General features: G+C 55.3%; 2 protein-coding genes and 1 non-coding gene across 5 annotated transcripts; 2 read left to right on the plus strand and 1 right to left on the minus strand.

Moving 5' to 3' along the window:
- Positions 1-130: 130 nt before the first annotated feature.
- Tbc1d17 (TBC1 domain family member 17) lies at positions 131-12284 on the plus strand. Of its 3 annotated transcripts, none has more exons than XM_047529166.1 (18): positions 131-343; positions 726-824; positions 968-1042; positions 2736-2859; positions 3526-3733; positions 4408-4519; positions 4604-4762; positions 5314-5442; positions 5524-5627; positions 5978-6072; positions 6527-6643; positions 6717-6817; positions 6905-7004; positions 8631-8728; positions 8863-8979; positions 9399-9485; positions 9567-9750; positions 12070-12284. In XM_047529166.1, the coding sequence occupies exons 1-18, from the start codon at positions 323-325 to the stop codon at positions 12159-12161; spliced, it is 2022 nt and encodes a 673-aa protein (XP_047385122.1). In that variant the 5' UTR covers positions 131-322; the 3' UTR covers positions 12162-12284. The 3 variants fall into 3 exon arrangements, with proteins under 3 accessions (XP_047385122.1, XP_047385124.1, XP_047385123.1); XM_047529167.1 differs by lacking the exon at positions 12070-12284 and adding an exon at positions 385-434 and having other exon boundaries at positions 165-213; positions 9567-10191; XM_047529168.1 differs by lacking the exon at positions 12070-12284 and having other exon boundaries at positions 133-343; positions 9567-10191.
- On the plus strand, positions 7480-7553 carry Trnaa-ggc (transfer RNA alanine (anticodon GGC)). The gene has a single exon. It is a non-coding gene; the product is annotated as a tRNA-Ala (tRNA).
- Positions 10404-17018, minus strand: Il4i1 (interleukin 4 induced 1). Its single transcript, XM_047529165.1, is given in 9 exon segments — positions 10404-11719; positions 11721-11751; positions 12146-12282; positions 12567-12635; positions 14237-14438; positions 15169-15281; positions 16287-16525; positions 16611-16644; positions 16973-17018. Coding segments are annotated over 8 exon segments (2088 nt in total). The 5' UTR covers positions 16624-16644; positions 16973-17018; the 3' UTR covers positions 10404-10435.
- Between the last annotated feature and the right edge of the window lie 43 nt (positions 17019-17061).

The following is a 17061-nucleotide window of genomic DNA, read 5'->3' on the forward strand; positions in this document are numbered from 1 at the left end:
AAGAAGTAGACGTTTTGGGGCGAACTCTACCTAGGGGGCGGAGCTCTTGGGCCCTCCTACTTGTTTACTCGGTGTCTAGAGCGGCGACACTGCGCCTGCGCACACTCTGACAGCTCCACCTTCAACGTCTACGCCATGTGACTCGAACCCTTGCAGTTCAAGTTCAACTACCCCATCCTGAAAGGTGGTTTAATCCACTCCTGCTTTAGAATGGTAGGGACGCTACCACCATCTGGACTGGAGGGGGAGTGTCCTTTCCGGATGTGACACCACTTTGACCCGGAAAAGAAGGAAGCCGGGGCAGTGGGGCCTGGTGGCAGCTATGGAGGGATCTGGCCACAGGGTAAGCACTCAGAACCTATTCCTTCTCTTCTGTCTATACAGATCACCTCCTTCCAATGGTCTGCTGGTCGTGCAGGGGCTATAGGAACCAGGCAAAGCCTTAGCAAACACCATTCCCTTGTAAACGCGCTGTCACCCTCCGCTTGGCTGTCCGAAGGGACACCCTGCCTTTTAGCCCCGCCCTCTTTGGAATGCGCGCCCACGCCCGAACGCGGGGCAGGTCTTTGGGCTTGGTCCCACCCTCCCTAAGTCCTTCACAAAGTCACGGGCCCCGCCCCTGGTACTAGCTCCTCCCAGGCCCGCTCCCATTGGCTCCCTCCCGGTGCCGCTCCTTCACGCGTCTGCCCTGGCGGTGTTTCACCCTCCCTGGTTCGCTCCGGCAGGTGGTGTTTGAGAAGGGAGGCGTGTACCTGCACACCAGCGCCAAAAAGCACCAGGATCCGGACTCGCTCATTGCAGGTGTCATTCGTGTTGTGGAGAAGGTGGGCCGAAAGAGAGCAGGGCCTTCAGAAGGCAGGGGTGTAGGGTGTGGAAGGTTGAGGGTGGGGACTGCAGAATTTGGGAACCTGTACTAAAGCTTTGAGGTGGTTTGGAGAGCCCTCTAATTCCTCTTCACTGCCCCCAGGACAGTGACGTCCTTCTGCACTGGGCTCCTGTAGAGGAGGCTGGAGATTCCACCCAAATCCTCTTCTCCAAGAAGGTAGGCTTCCATCGCATCCCACTTCTTACTGTTTTCTAGGTCTGAGCAGCAGAAGGCATTGAGGAACCTGGGTGCCATCCTAGGCAGTATGCCTGGGACACGTGTGAGTCTGGCTGAGTACTAGGATCTCTCCACTCCTCCGTTTCCTCTTTGTGAAATGGGCTGAAAATGCCCATTCAAGGGAAGAGGACCGTGACATTCATGGCTGTGAGGACACCTGCTCCTGCCCCCTTTGCTCCTTGGGAGAGCCCTGCTAGGCTGGGAGGGGAGAGCTCAGCCTGTGGATTCCAGTTGCTTGAAGGGGTGTGACATTTCTCAGGTAGTCTGCCATCATGCATAGAGAACAGCTCACTGAGGCTTCTTACCCACTTGTTCCCTCCTCACAGTTCTTATGTACTTTGTCCGTTTCCTGTCTTTCCTGGATTGTCACTAGCACCACTGGCTTTCACTCTACTCGGCCCTTGTCTGTACCATTTCACAGAATCTGCCCAGCAGCCCCTGAGCTGGCAAAATTAAAAGCAACCACTGTTATTGACTCTTAACTGTGTACCAGCCCCCATGGTGGGGACTTGTTATTTTCATAACAGTCTGTGAGTGAACTACTTTTTTTCATTGTTGAGATATAATTCACCATAACATTTTAATTTAAAGTAAAATGAAAAATCCAAAGTGTGTAGTTGAGTGTACGTACTATCATCACTAATTCTAAAACACTTATCATTCCCCAGAGAAGCTGTGCACCTCCTGGCAGTCACTCTACAGAGCCTGTACAGTTGTGGATCTGTTTCTGTCTTTGACTTTGCCTATTTGGGATGTTTCATATAAATGGAATCATGCAGTTCTTTTACTCATACTTTCAAGGACCATCCATATTGTAGTGTGGCCCCTGAGGCTGAATAGTATCTGGCCTTCATGTCACATGGGTGTGCAGCATTTTGTTTCTTCATCAGTTTGATGGATATTTGGGTGGTTTCCACCTTTTGGCCATTATGAATTATGTATTATGACCATGTCTGAGTATTTGTGTGGACAGAGGTTTTCCTTTCTTTTGGGCCCATACCTAGGAATGGAATTGCTGGCTCATTATGGTAACTGTGTTTAACCTTTTGAGGAGCTGCCAGGCTGCTTTCCAGAGAAGTGGCATCATTTTATATTCCCACCAGCAGTGTAGGCAATTTGGTTTCTTTGCATCCTTGTCAACATTTGTTATCATGTATTTGATTCAGCAATTCTGGTGGGTATGAAATGATATCTTCTTTCTCTCTCTCTCTCTCTCTCTCTCTCTCTCTCTCTCTCTCTCTCTCTTTTTCTTTTGTGGTACTGAGATGGAATCCAGTGCTTCATGTGTGCTAGGAAGTGATCTATCACTGAGCCATACCCCCAACCTGTGATTGGCATCTTATGGTGGTTTTGACGTGAAGTTCCCTGACAAGTGCTAGCAGGTTCCTTTAAGTACTACAGCCTCAAGGTCTCACTGAAAAGCTACTTGTTCAGTGGCATTCACCTCCCCATGTACTGGAAGACTTGGGTTCAAGTCTTGGTTCAGTCCCTGGCTGTGCTGGGTGATCTTGTTCCAGTGCTGTGCCATCTTTATGCCTTCTCCCTGTTCAGATGGACTGCCTTCTAGCGGATGCTTGAGGCTCAGATCTGGAGACTCAGAATCCATAGCACCTCATTCTTTTCTTCCCCCAAGGACTCCAGTGGGGGTGATTCCTGCACCTCTGAGGAGGACCCTACCTTTGACCCAGGCTATGAACCCGACTGGGCTGTCATCAGCACTGTGCGGCCACGGCTGCACCACTCAGAGCCCACAGAAGGTAGGCTGAACTGGTGTCCCTGGGAGGCAGGTGGAACGCCTCTTGCCCTCAGTGGCAAAGGTTTCGTTGCTTAGGCAAGATGGCCACCTGGACCACCTTCCTGTCCCAGGAGAGGGGAATGGATTAGCCTTAGGCTCTCCCTGAGTCCTACCCCTGAAGGTTTCCAGGCTGATGGATGTGACAGTTATAGCAGGGCATCCAGAGGCAGCATCCATCCTCTCTGGTGAGAGGAGGAGCTTGGCTCTGAGGGACACTCGGGAATTTTCTCTCCCAGCAAGGCCAGAGGAAGCAGTACAGAGGGTTTTATAGAGAGCCCCACACCTTTTGTTGTGGTTCAAGTGTGGAGTCTGAAGTGAAAAGGAGGTTGGTGGTGAGATAGGAAGGTGTCTGACTTGGGACAGACCTGCGGGGCTTCTGGTACCAGGTTGAGGAATATGGTCTCCACCCTGAAGGCTGTGAGGGCTTGGGAAGCCTCTGGAATAGGCACATGTCCACCAGGCTTCTTCCTCATTTTATTCAGTTGTATTCCCTAAGTAATATAAGATGGTTCAGTTCCCAGAGGTTGGGACATGGGGGCCACTTTTTGTGGGACCTCAGAAGACAACTGTGCTGACTAGGATGCCTCTGTCCTCCCATACTGCTTCCAACACAATGCTCTCTCCCTAGGTGCAGAGCCCAGCTCCACCAGGGGCCCCTGGGCCTTCTCAGTGAGCCTGGGGGAACTCAAGTCCATCCGCCGGTCCAAGCCAGGACTCAGCTGGGCCTACTTGGTCCTGGTGACTCAGGCTGGAGGCTCACTGCCTGCCCTGCACTTCCACCGTGGGGGCACCCGAGCCCTGCTCCGTGTCCTCAGTCGCTACCTGCTGTTGGCCAGGTGAGTCTTCTCTCAGTGCTGGGCCTCTGACTAGGTCCTGTCCCTCTGCAGCTACAGCTTGACCCCTTGGCTCTGTGAACAAAACAGAATTCAAACTGACTTAAATGAAGAGAAGGGAATTGACTGGCATATACAAAACTGAGAAGCCTGGGCTGGGGATATAGCTCAGTTGGTAGAGTGCTTGCCTCACAAGCACAAGGCCCTGGGTTCAAATCCCCAGCACCACAAAAAAACAAAACAATAACAAAAAAAAAAAAAAAAAACAGAAGCCCAAGAGTAGTATGGATTTCAGTCAGGCCCTGGGACCCACCATGTTGGAGGTTGTGCTTTTTCTCTCTGAGCTTCTGTCATCCTTGGACCCCCAGCAGCCCAGGCTTAGCAATGCCCCTGTATCTTTCCACTTTCCACATCTTTCCACTGCATTCCAGCAGAATCCTACATCTGCCTCTCACTGGCTTATCCCTGAGTCAGCCACCCTGGCCAGGGAAGTGCAAGACCCTTATTGCCCTGCCCTGGGTCATGTGCCCACCTGCGGTCCACCTGTGGTCTCTGAGATGAGGGATTCCCAAGGGCAGCTGGGATGCCAAAATGGACAAATGTGTGCCTGGACAGTCCAGGACGCTGGGCCCTCCCCCTCCGTGCGCATCACCTGTGCATCCCCTCCCACCTACCAGCTCCCCACAGGACTCCCGCCTCTACCTCGTCTTCCCTCACGACTCTTCTGCCCTCTCCAACTCGTTTCACCACCTGCAGCTCTTTGACCAGGACAGCTCCAATGTGGTGTCTGTGAGTATCTTCTGTACCAGGCCAGCAGGGTGGGAGTGGGGCAGGACCCAGAGGGGTCCATGATAATCTTTGTTTCGTGCCCAGCGCTTCCTCCAGGACCCCTACTCCACCACCTTCAGCAGCTTCTCCCGAGTGACCAACTTTTTCCGGGGAGCCCTGCAGCCACACCCTGAGGGGACCTCCCCTGATCTTCCTCCACCACCTGATGATGAGCCTGAGCCTGGGTTTGAGGTCATCTCTTGCGTGAGTATCAAATGAGCCCTGCCTGTTACTCTCCGGCTGTGTCACATGGGCACATGACTTAATTTCCCTGGGCTTCCATTTCCTCCTTGATAATATGGGACAGTATGGCTGGGCACAGTGGCTCACCCCTGTAATCCCAGCAACTTGGAGTGGGGCTAAAGCAGGAGGATCATGATCCTGAGGCCAGCCTGGGCATCTTGGCAAGACTCTTCTCAAAAAAAATAAAAAGCTTAGAATGTAGCTCAGTGGTCCTGGGTTTGATCCCCAGTACCAAAAGAAAAGAAAGAAAAGAAGAGGGAGTGATTTCATGGAAGCATGTTTGCTGTGCCAAGCACAGTGCACACCCGATGGCTGTTGTCGCTGAGGCCTGTCCTGCCTGGCGTGGCTTTGCTACTGACTCAGGGAGGGAGCTGCTTTCTGTCCCTTCTGTCCCTGTCTTATCAAAAGGGACAGAAACCTAAGAAGGGTTCTGAGCTCCCTTGGAGGTGGACTGAGATGGGGCTGAGGGCCAGATCCAGCAAGCCCCAGGCTCACCTACCTGTACACTGCAGGTAGAACTGGGGCCACGGCCAGCTGTGGAACGGGCTTCTCCAGTCACAGAGGGGGAGTGGGCCCTCCACGTGGGCCCTGAGGGCCGCCTGCAGCAGGTGTCTGAATTGAAGAACCGGATCTTTTCAGGGGTGAGCACCAGAGGATGGGGAATGGGATGGGCTAGTGGCATCAGGAGGTCCTCTGAGCTGTCTATGCCACTCTACCCTCAGGGTCTGAGCCCCAGCCTGCGGCGAGAGGCCTGGAAGTTCCTCCTGGGCTACCTCAGCTGGGAAGGCTCAGCTGAGGAGCACAAGGCCCATGTGCGCAAGAAGACGTGAGTGAGAAAATGTGACCTCTGTGTTCTTGGGGTACTTCTGCCCTGCAAAGCTTTGGCTTCAACCTCCCTAGTCTCCCAGGTGGATTGGAGCTTCTTGATCAACAGCATGTCCCCACGAGCCAGCACAATACCTGGCTTTTCACAGCACACTACAGACGATAAATAGGCTTGTCCCACAAACACTGGTTTTGAGCCTGCCATATGCTGGGACTGTCCTGTGCCATAGGATAAGGTGGTGGACCAGGCAGACCTGCCTTCCGGGGTGGTCTGTCTCCAACCTGCATTGCTTTCCTTCCTGGGCCATGCTGTGTTACTAGTTACAGCTGTGTGCCCTCCCCACTCCTTAGGGATGAGTATTTCCGCATGAAGCTGCAGTGGAAGTCTGTGAGTCCTGAGCAGGAGCGGAGGAACTCACTCCTACACGGATACCGCAGCCTCATTGGTGGGTGTGCTAGGTATTGGGTTGGCACAGAGATGAAAGGGTAGGGTGAGAGATAGGAAGTAGTGGGTTGGGCCGGGGCAGGGATGAGGTCCTCTGGGGAGGAAAATGGGGGTGAAGAGTGTGGTAGGAATGGCCAGGGGGAGCAGGACAGGGATGGGGGTGGGGGAGCTTTCAGGTTCAAGTGTCAGCTGTCACTGGGAGATCTAGACAAGTGATTTTAAATCTCTGGGTCTCAGTTTCTTCATTCGCAGGATAGGGTGAGCTGGTGAGTGAAGCCCAGTGCCTCACAGCAGGAGTGTTAGTGATGATTTTGGAACCAGTCCTACTCCTGCCCCACAGCGAGCGCTGAAGCTGGGGGCTGCCAGGGAGCAGAGTAGGCAGGGCTGGTGCTGGGGCCAGGAGAGATGGGGCCCTCACCTTTGTCATGTTTGCATTCTGCACTGGGTTCCTGCAGAGAGAGATGTGAGCCGCACTGACAGGACCAACAAATTCTACGAGGGCCCCGAGAACCCAGGGCTGGGCCTCCTGCATGACATCCTCCTCACGTACTGCATGTACCACTTTGACCTCGGTGAGGAACTGGCCCCGGGTTGGGGTCCGGTGGGGGAGCTCTGGGATAGACCCTGACTTCATGTCCCCCCCAGGCTATGTCCAGGGCATGAGTGACCTTCTCTCCCCGATCCTCTACGTCATTCAGAGTGAAGTGGATGCTTTCTGGTGTTTCTGTGGCTTCATGGAGCTTGTGGTAAGGCCCACCATGGGGGTGGGATACAGACCTCGCAGAGTCAGGGCTGGGGCTCCTCACCTGCCCCCTGCCTTCCTCTCCCTGCAGCATGGAAACTTTGAGGAGAGTCAGGAGACCATGAAGCGGCAGCTTGGGCAACTCCTGCTGCTCCTGAGGGTGCTGGACCAGCCGCTGTGTGACTTCCTGGGTATGTCCTTAGGGCTGGTGGTGGGATGGGTGGACAGGGGATTCACAGACCTTGCCCAAGATTCTGTCAGTAGCCACAGAAGGTCTGGGACGCCTGGCCTTGATCTGAACAGGAGAAACATCCTCAGGTAGCCCAGATCCTGAAGTTGTGTTAGGGCCGAACGGCAGCTGCTGCTGAACCTTGGCACTGCCCACGCCCATGCCCACCTCCACCTGAGCTGGCTTCAGTGTGGCTAAGCCTGCCCAGGATGTTTCAGAAACGAGGACCTCTGTGGGAATCCGCCATCTCTCTCCACCTGCTCCTGCTCACCTTGGGCCAGGATCAGAAATTCGTTTTCTGGCCCCTGGGTGGGGCTGTTACATGCTATCTATAAGCTTTTTCTTTTTATTTGTTCAATGTAAAAAATACTGAAAATTCAGATGAAGAAAAAACTAAAAGACAATGATAAGGTAATTCATTTACGAACATTTTTGGCTGGGGATGTAGCTCAGTTGGTAGAGTGCTTGTCTGGCAAGCATGAGGCCCTGGGTTCAATCCCCAGCACCACAAAAAAAACAAAACAACAACAAAAAACAAACAAACAAACATTTACAAACATTTCCTTAAAGAAGCTCTAGGACTGCTGGGGGAGGGAGATGATATATACCTGACCTCGCCTTACTAAAGAGGAAAGAAACTGATTCTTGGGAAAGCATGTGTCACTTTTCTGGGACATGAGGACCTGAGCTGCCTCTCTGCAACATTGTCTTCTGAATGCATGGAAACATGTCTACAGCCTGAATGCTCCCAGTCTCCTCTGAATGCATGGAATTCTGTCTCCTGAAGGACACACTAGGAGTGATTTAACCTGCTGGACATTCAAGTCACTTGCAGTTTCTCATCAGGACCAATAGTCTGGAAGATAGTTAAGGTCATAATTCAAAAAGGGGACTGACTGTGTCAAGGGCAACACTTACTTTTACAGCTTTTGGGCTGGGGTGTGGCTTAGGGGTAGAGCACTTGCCTGTGTGCCTAGCTGGGCTCCATCCCCAGCACTGCAAAAGTTTTATAGCCCCCTACCCCAAAACTGGGAATTGAACCCAGGGGTGCTTTACCATCGAGTTACATCTCTAGTTCTTTTTAGTTTTTATTTTGAGATAAGATATTAAGTTGCTTAGGCTGGCCTGGGACTTGTGATCCTCCTGTCTCAGCCTCCTGAGTTGCTAGGATTAAAGGCATGTGCCATCTTTTGAAGTGATGTCCTGGTCACCACATACCTGCAGTTACCACCCCAACTGACATTTTGGCCAACAGTGTTTCTGGGTGTCTGTGTCTACAACCCTCACAGCACTGGTGGCTAAGATTTTGTTTTCCTTGGGTGTGTTCATCTCAGCACAGTGGAGAATGTGGAGGTAGTTCACGTCCTCTGGAAAGTGGCAGCCTTGGTGGGAAAGCTCCTGCAATGAGCTTCTGAAGCCCCTCAGCCAGCACACATGACCTGTCTGTACCCAGGGAGGGCCTAACAGCCAGGACCACTCAGGCTCTGTCCAGCTGCTGGGCATGTTGTGAACTGGAATTGGTTTTGAGTTTGTCTGTTATGGGGCACCAACTCTGGATGAGGCTGAGTCATGCACTGTCCTCCCCCAGACTCCCAGGACTCTGGTTCTCTCTGCTTCTGCTTCCGGTGGCTACTCATCTGGTTCAAGAGAGAATTCCCTTTCCCAGATATCCTTCGACTGTGGGAGGTGGGCCAGCCAGTTCGGGTGGGAGGGTTGAAGAGGAAGAAGTGGGAGGGGCTGGAAGATTGGAGGGAGATGAACAGACGTGAGTGGGGCAGACTCGGGTAGGATCTCAGACAGGTTCCTTCTGGCACCCCCAGGTGTTGTGGACAGGGCTTCCTGGTCCCAATCTGCACCTGCTAGTAGCTTGTGCCATCCTGGACATGGAACGTGACACCCTCATGCTGTCTGGCTTTGGCTCCAACGAGATCCTTAAGGTGAGGGTTCCCCCTGCCACCCTGACCTAGCTGTGGCACCTGGAGGCTGGCACTGCCTGGCCCGTGCTACAGTGCTCAAATGGATGGTTGGCTGTGAGCACTGTCAGAATGGACCTGCTGATTTCCCCCTTCCCCGCCTGGGTTCTAGCATCGTAGCCACAGAGCAGGTGAGTAGGGCCTCCCGTACATGAACTCAGGCTACTTCCCTTCATTATGCAGTGTGTCTGGTGAGCAGTGAGTGCTGGGAATGATGGCTGCAGGATTGAGAAACCTGGCTCCCTGACCCCATATCCCTGCTCTGAGCCCCCAGAGGGTCAGCCCTGTCTTCCCTCCACTCCCCAGCACCAGGCAGGTGCAGAGTAGGCACTTGGGCAGCGATGGTGATGAGGGCCATAAGCTTGACCCACCCCCTCCCACAGCATATCAATGAGCTGACCATGAAGCTGAGCGTGGAAGATGTGCTAACGCGCGCGGAGGCCCTCTACCGGCAGCTGACCGCCTGCCGCGTGAGTCCTGGCCCCCCCCACAGCGGGCTCCCTGCTCCTCCTCCGCTAGCTCACCCCCGATTTTTGCCTCCCTGCCCCTAGGAGCTGCCCCACAACGTGCAGGAGGTTTTGGGTCTGGTGCCGCCCTCAGAGCCCCGCAGCCCCTCGCCCCCAGTGTCTCCACTGCCACTATCACCCACACGGGCCCTGCCGACCCCGCCGCCTTCAGTGGACACAGCCCCACAGCCTGACAGCAGCCTAGAGATCCTGCCAGAGGAGGAAGAAGGTGCGGACTCCTAACCCACTGACCAGCCACTTGATCTGCCCTGGGCCTCTGGCCAGGGAGGGAGGGACCTGTGAGAAGCGTGGCTCCCTGCCACACCCCTGATAAGCTGGTTTCATTAAACTGACATATTACTTTTTGGCACTGTGGCCAGGATGAGGAGGTAGTGACCCATGTGACCCCTGAGCGGAGCCCAAGCCTGACCACCTGACTCGGACTTGGCCAATGAGACATAAGAGGAGGTCCCTGGGAGAGTGTGTGGAGGCGGGCTTTCCAGCTGGCCTGACTTGGGGCTCTGGAAGAAAGGGGGGGGGGTTTCAGGGCTGTGGCGGGAGCCACCTGCTGGACATAATGGCAGTAAGGGGCCTGCAGAGCTGCACACTGGGATCCTGCCTACTGGCTACTGCTCTTGTGAAAAAAATAAACTTGTTTAGCCCACTGGGAGTCAGGTTTTCTGTTGTCACAGCCTCCTGACCAGGCTGGGGTGGGGACCCACTTACGAGAGTAGTGCATTGTCCTGTACCCCTTTCCATAGAGACCCCTGTCAGGAAAGAAGCTGGAGACAGCTTCTGGGCTCCAGGAGAAGCACTACCCTTTGAACTGGCGGGCGAGTAGCCGGTCCAGGCAAACTGGGGAAGCAGCAGAGCAGGGAGAAGGCTGGACCACGTGACTTTTCCGGAAAATACTTTTAATTTGAAACCCTAACGTGGGTGGTGTGCCGGACAGATGGGAGGCGATGGGCTGCACGGTGGCTGGCTTCTCCCTTTCCCTCTTTGCATGGGACATAGCCGGTCTCCTCTGGGACATCCCCCTGCCTCTCGTGGATCGTATCCACGTGGTCCATGTGCCCCTCGTGAGCCACGTGCCCCTCGTGAGTCACGTGCCCCTCAGGAGTCACGTGCCCCTCGTGAGTCACGTGTCCCTCGTGATCCACGTGCCCCTCGTGGACCACGTGCCCCTCGTGATCCACGTGCCCCTCGTGGATCACGTGCCCCTCGTGGTCCACGTGCCCCTCGTGGACCTCGTGGACCACGTGCCCATCGTGGACCTCGTGGACCACGTGCCCATCGTGGACCTCGTGGACCACGTGCCCATCGTGGATCTCGTGGACCACGTGCCCATCGTGGACCTCGTGGACCACGTGCCCCTCGTGGACCACGTGCCCCTCGTGGTCCACGTGCCCCTCGTGGACCGTATCTGTGCGCCCCTCGTGGGTCGTATCCACGTGCCCGGCCCATTCCCGGGTGTTGATTTTTATGGCAGCCCGCAGAGCCGACTTGACAGCCGTCTCCACCCAGCCGTGCGGGTGGGCAGTGTGCTCCCCGGCGAAGTAGATGCGGCCATAGGGGACCACCCAGTCGTAGTCCTGCCCATTGTCCTGATCAGTTTGCCAGAGAAACGGCGGCTGCACCACGAAGCCACCCTGGCTATGTGGGTCATCCTCCCAGCGCTTAACGACACCGCTGCCGTCCCAGAGCCGGTACACAAGGGGCCCGTGCAACGACGCCAAATCGTTGAGTGCCAAGCGCATGGCATCATTCTGGCTCAGACCCGCGAACGGGGCCGCGGAGTCTGCCCACGTGTAAGAGGCCAGCAGCAGCGCGCCCTCATCTGGTGCCGGGTAGAGTATCTGACGCGATGGGCGGTCGGTGTTCGAGTGGCCGCCCTCGATATGTTCGTCGTGCCAGAAGGGCCGACGGAAGCTAAGGAACACCTTGGTGGCGGGCACATAGTGTAGTTGGCGTAGCGCCTCCTGCCGCTTGCGCGACAGCGGCGGTGAGAAGGTGATACGCTGCAGTGCGGGCCCACTCGTGGTCAGCAGCACTACATCTGCGGTCAGCTCCTTCGGATTCCGCGATGGGTGCGAGGTCGCAATGTGCACGTGCACCTCGTGCATGCCCTGAGTTACCGCCATGACTGGAGCGTTCAGCAGCACTGGCTGGGACAGCGAGCTCAACAGCGCGCGCGGCAAGCAGGTCCCAGCCGCCCACGATGCGGCTGTACCTGCGATCCGGGATGAGAGTGAGTTGATATTTGCCGCTAGGTTCCTCAGCTCAGGCCCCGCGTTTCTGGCCCCTAGTGGCACCTCCTTGACCCCGCCCCTTCATCCTCCCCGCCCCCCTCGCCCGCCCCTGTCTATTCTGGAGGGCCCCAGGCCCCAGTAGGATCCAGGACTGGGAAGCCCCGCCTCTTCCCTGGGGCACACCCTTCTTTGGAACGTTTCTTACCAGGTCCTCTGGAGGACCTCTGTTGCGGGCAAGCAAAGCAAGACCAGATGCGCCGGCCTCTTCCGTCCTTTAGCCCACTCCTTCCCCCCTGCAGACCACGCCCTTCGCGCCAGCTCCACCCACCCACTCCTGGTTGTTTGCCTGGTTGGCCCCGCCCACCCGCCGCTCACCGGAGCCGGTCGCTGAGACAGCTGTGTGCCCTCAAGGCCTCGGTGAAGCCGAGGTGGAAGAATCCGTCCTTGGACATCACGTCTCCCAGAAGCTGCACGGCCGACTGGCTCAGGTTGCTCTCCCAGACGAGGTATTCCTGTGGGCCGATGCAGGCCCAAATCAGCTGGCTGCACCTGCCAGCTGTTACCTCTGTCCCCACTTCCCTGAGAACCAACCCCTGACTGGGCCTCCTGTTTCTATGCTCTGGACCTTAATGATCTGGTCCCCTCTTGTAACCCATGAGGGAAAAAGAGGTCCAGAAAGGGGGCGTGTCCAGGGAGCAGCCAGACTGGAGCCTTGGATTCCTTACTTCTTTGGGAAAGCCCCACGGGCACCCTCTTTGCCCTCGTTTCTGACAGAAAAATCGAAGCCACCACTCACCAGAAGTGTGAGCCTTTCAAACCTCTTCATTGCCTTTTTGCAGCCCAGCACCATGACTTCTTTCAGGGCCTGTCCGGGGAACAAGCAGAATGTGCCAGCAGGAAGGGCTGGGTTCCCCTGGTTCTTGCCCAAGGCCAGACATTCACCACTCTTTCAAGTCCCCAGGCCTCCACCCATGCTGCACCACCAGCCTTGCCCTCCACCGCAACTCTGATGACACCGTGGGGAGGAATATCTTAAATGTTCGTTCCCCTCACCCCTCATGAGTTCAGTTCACCCAAGAACTGTGTCTGTGCCAGCCCAGCTGTGTTCTTCTGGATCACTGCTGGCATGGACAGAAGATAAGTCCCCTCTGCCATTGGTCAGCACTGCCAAGACATGATGGCTGAGAAGGTGTGTTCCCAACCTTTCTCTTGACCACTGCCCTCTGACTCCCCCTCAGCCTGGTGTTCCAGGTTCCCTTTTTCAAGACAGCTCTGGTTCTACAGAACAATGTCCAGTGCCTAGGCTGCCCCTGGACCCTCCTGCCTCCATCGCTGCCCTGTGATTCTCCTGCCTCATCTATGCCTGGCACACAGTGACTACCCTTTTCAGTCTCTGTTCCAAGTCACAGTCCCTACCAGAAGCCTTGCTGCTCAGTTCAGAGTTCAGCCCTCTCATTTGTCCATCTGCTTTTCCCTCCTGACCAGGAACCCCCCACAGAAGGATAAGCCCCTACACTTGCCACTCACTCACTCGCTCGGCTGGCATTTCCCTAGGCTCTCTGTACTATCAATGTCAGGGCACAGAGCTGACCAGGATTTGGTGCTCACCCTTGTCTGTGAAGGGAAATGGACAAGGAAGGGGCTCCCAGAGTTGGCTATGGCCAGTCCACCCTAAGGGCATCAGGAAGGCCTCCTGGAGCTGGGGAGCTGGCTCTCAAGGGACAAGCAGGAGCTCCTTGGTGGGGAAGCAGGAGATGTGGTGAGGGTGCAGGTATGGGATGACGGCTGAGTGGAGCAGGCTTCAAGGAGCAAAGAGTGGGTGTGTCTGGACCAGTGGAGGACTTTGGGGGGTAATGAATTTCTTGGAGAAGAAAAGGCTGAAGAAGGGGAGGCAAGGCCATGTAGAGCTGGCACATGAGTCTCAGGGACTAGGACTTTGTCTGAAAGGCTCTGGAGAGCCAAAGAGTGCTGTGGGCAGGGTCAGCTCTGAGTGGGAAGACTGCTGTGGAAGCAGGAGGCTGGGCAGCCAGGGAAGAGGCTGGGGTGAGGATTCAGAGGGCTTGGGCTTGGGCTTGGGCTGGATAGAAAGGTGGGAACATGTGGTGGGGGTGGGAAAGGGAGTGGGGAGTGAGAATGGCACCTGGGGGTCTCCCATGTGACTGAATGGAGCCATTTTAAGATGGAACCCGGGAGTACAAATGGGTTTAGGGAAAGATACTGAGCTCAGTGGGGCTGAGGGGTGGTCAGGGGACATGGCACAGGTCTGGGTTGCAGGAAACAGATTTAGGAAACATCACCTGGGTGATCAGAGTTTTAGCCAAAGATGGTCCAGGACAGTGCGCAGTGGGAAGGGGAAGCTTCTGGTGGGGGAGTTAAAGGCAAGAGCCAGTGGCAGGAGACAGTAAGGGACGACAGGGAAGGTGGGGCACAGAAGGTCAGGGTGGAGGAGGATGTGGGGCCACCTACTTTGTGGAGAGCCATCTGGTAGATTTCTTCAGGTGAGTGACCCTTCTCCCTGGGGCGCAGGTTGTAGCCCAGCTTCTCGGGCATCTTCTCTACCACATAGTTCCGCAGCTTCATGTCATTCACTTCTGTCCACGTGTTCTCATCGTATTGGGTAAATTTTGTCAGATTGAGTCCCAGGCTCTTGCAAAGCTCATGAAGGATCCTGAGAATGTGGGAGAGGTTGGGTGAGGGCCAGGGTTTGCATTCCTAGTGGGGCTTGGAGGAGGGAAGTGGGGATGGGCATGAGGCTGGAGTAGATTTGGGATCATCAGTGCTGGGGATGGGAATGAAATGGAGACATTGTTGGAAGGCTGAGAGCAGAACCAGGATGAGGACTGGGTCAGGAGTAGGGACTGGTTTTCACTGGGAATGAAGTTGGAGCTCAGGTTTGCCTTGAGAACAGGAAGAGAGTTCAGGACAGCTGGAGGTTAGGGATGGGGAAAGGGTCAGAGACAGTGGTCACACTGGTGCATAGGGTCCTGAGGGCATTGGGAGAGGGAGAATTGGGGAGGCTTGCAGGGGATGGGATGGCACTGGCTTGGGCTAGGGGCTCTGGCTGGAGGAGGTGACCTGAGCCCTGCAGCAGGTACCACTGCGGGGCTGGTGCCAGGGGACCATGAGGTTGGCATTAGGTGAAAGATGAAGTTGCAGATTAGGTACAGACCCAACTTGTGTGGGGCATCTAGGCCTGAGGGTGAGAAACTGGAGCAGAGTGCTGGGGGTGTAGCTCAGTGGTAGAGCTCTTGGTTAGCATGCATGAGGCTCTGGGTTCAATCATCAGTACCATAAAAAGAATAAAAACAGACACTGGAGGCTGGTGCTGGGATCAAGGTTGGGTTCTGGTTGTGTCTGAGTACAGAGGCAGGGCTGGGGGCACCCAAGTCTGGCCTTACCTGTGGGAGTTGGGCATGCGCATAGCTCCCAGTTCCCCAATCCAGCCTGTCTTCCGGTCCCGGAAGGTGAAGATGCGGCCCCCAATTCTGTTATCTGCCTCCAGAATGGTGACCTGAGGGACGAGGGGAAAGCAGGGACCTTCAGTTCCTCCTACTGAGTCTCCCACCCTATGCCAGACTCTCCCTTCCTCCATCCTGCAGTGGTATGGATCTAGATCAGGATTGCTTGCTTCCTCCCTCCTCCCCACCCTCTCTCCCTCCTCTTTCTCCTCTCTCCCTCTCTTCTCTTTCCTCTCCTCTCCAATACTGGGAATTGAACCCAGAAGTGCTCTACTACTGAGCTACATCCCCAGCCCTTTTTATTGTGAGACACGGTCTCGAACTTGCAGCCCTTCTGCTTCAGCTTTCCAAGTTAGCTGTATTACAGGTATGTGCCGCCATGTCTAGTTGAAGATTCCTTTCTTTATGGGTGGTGGGAGGGGTTGGTAGAAGAACAGAAAGTGGGCATTTCTAACAGGAAAGTCACTGGCTGGATTGCAGAGGGACTTCCCAGTTTAGGAAAGGAATGGGGTGATTTCCCAAATGCATAGAAGCCCCTGGGCTGGCTCATTCTCATTCTTAGATTTCAGTAGGGGAGACTGTGGTTAGACTGAAAGTGTCAGTTCCCCTTGGAGTTTCTGCCTCCACGAACACAAATCCTCATCCTTGCTCCCACCTGACGTTTAGAGTGATTTAGAGCTGGGTATGGTGGTGCACACCTGTAATCCCAGTGACTCAGGAGGCTGAGGCAGGAGGATCACAAGTTTGAGGCCAGCCTCAGCAACTTAGCAAGGCCCTAAGCAACTCAGTGAGACCCTGTCTCTAAAATATACAAAAGGGCTGGGGCTGTGGCTCAGTGATTAAGTGTCCTTGGGTTCAATCCCTGGTACCAAAAAACAAGAAGAGTGATTTAGAGGGAGTGGAACAGAGCATGTCAAAGATCTCTCAGGGCACACATGTTAGAGCAGAGGTTTCAGGAGAAAGGACAAGTCTCTCTCTACCCCGTCACCCTGCCACACCAGATGGGATGGGTGTCCTCTTTCCAGACTCCCAGGGGGACTATAAGAAGTACTTCTCACCTTGTGTCCAGCATCACTGAGCACCTTGGCAGCCACCAGCCCAGCCACACCAGCACCAACCACGATCACCTTCTGAGGTCTTAAGGTTCGATTGAGGCCCAAGGTCACCACCTTGAGCAGCTGCTCATAGTCAGGATCATGCATGCATTTCTCAAAGGGGTCCTGGCTGAAGGCCACCTTCCAGTCCAGGGAGGCTGCCAGACTGAGGAGGATTGGCACTAGGGTGAGGAGGCGCAGGGCTGAGAACAGAAGGAAAGGGTCAGAGCATACATGGGGGCAGGATTCTGCCCCATTTGTCCCAGGGCCACTCCCCTGCTAACTTACCCAACTGGGCCATGACTCTTAGTGGAGATGGTGTCTGGGGTGGAGGAAAAACAGAGGCTACTATGACCAGAACCTGTGTTCCCCCAAGCCTGACTGTCCCCCAGTGGCCTGCCTGGCTGAGCCCTTGCCCTGCGGCTGCCTTTCTCTCTGGGCTTGTGTCCCCTGACTTGGCCCTAACTTTCCAGCCTGCCTCTGCTCTTATCTCCCCGCTTCTGCCCCTTTCTCTCTCTTCTCTCTGCCCTGTTTCTGTCTCCTCATCTGACAGTCTCTTGTGTCTCTTTGTCCTCCCCACTGTCCCTATCAGCCCTGCTCTCTGCAGGCCCATCTCCATTCCACCCCCACACCAGCCTCCGAGGCTCTACCTTCAGCTCTCTGAGGACAGGGCAGCAGGGCTGGCTCTGCAGCCCCCTCTCTCTTCTTAAAGTAGCTGGCCCCACCCTTCCCTCCCTTG

This window comes from Sciurus carolinensis, chromosome 16 (genome assembly GCF_902686445.1).
Source record: "Sciurus carolinensis chromosome 16, mSciCar1.2, whole genome shotgun sequence".
Taxonomy (NCBI): domain Eukaryota; kingdom Metazoa; phylum Chordata; class Mammalia; order Rodentia; family Sciuridae; genus Sciurus; species Sciurus carolinensis.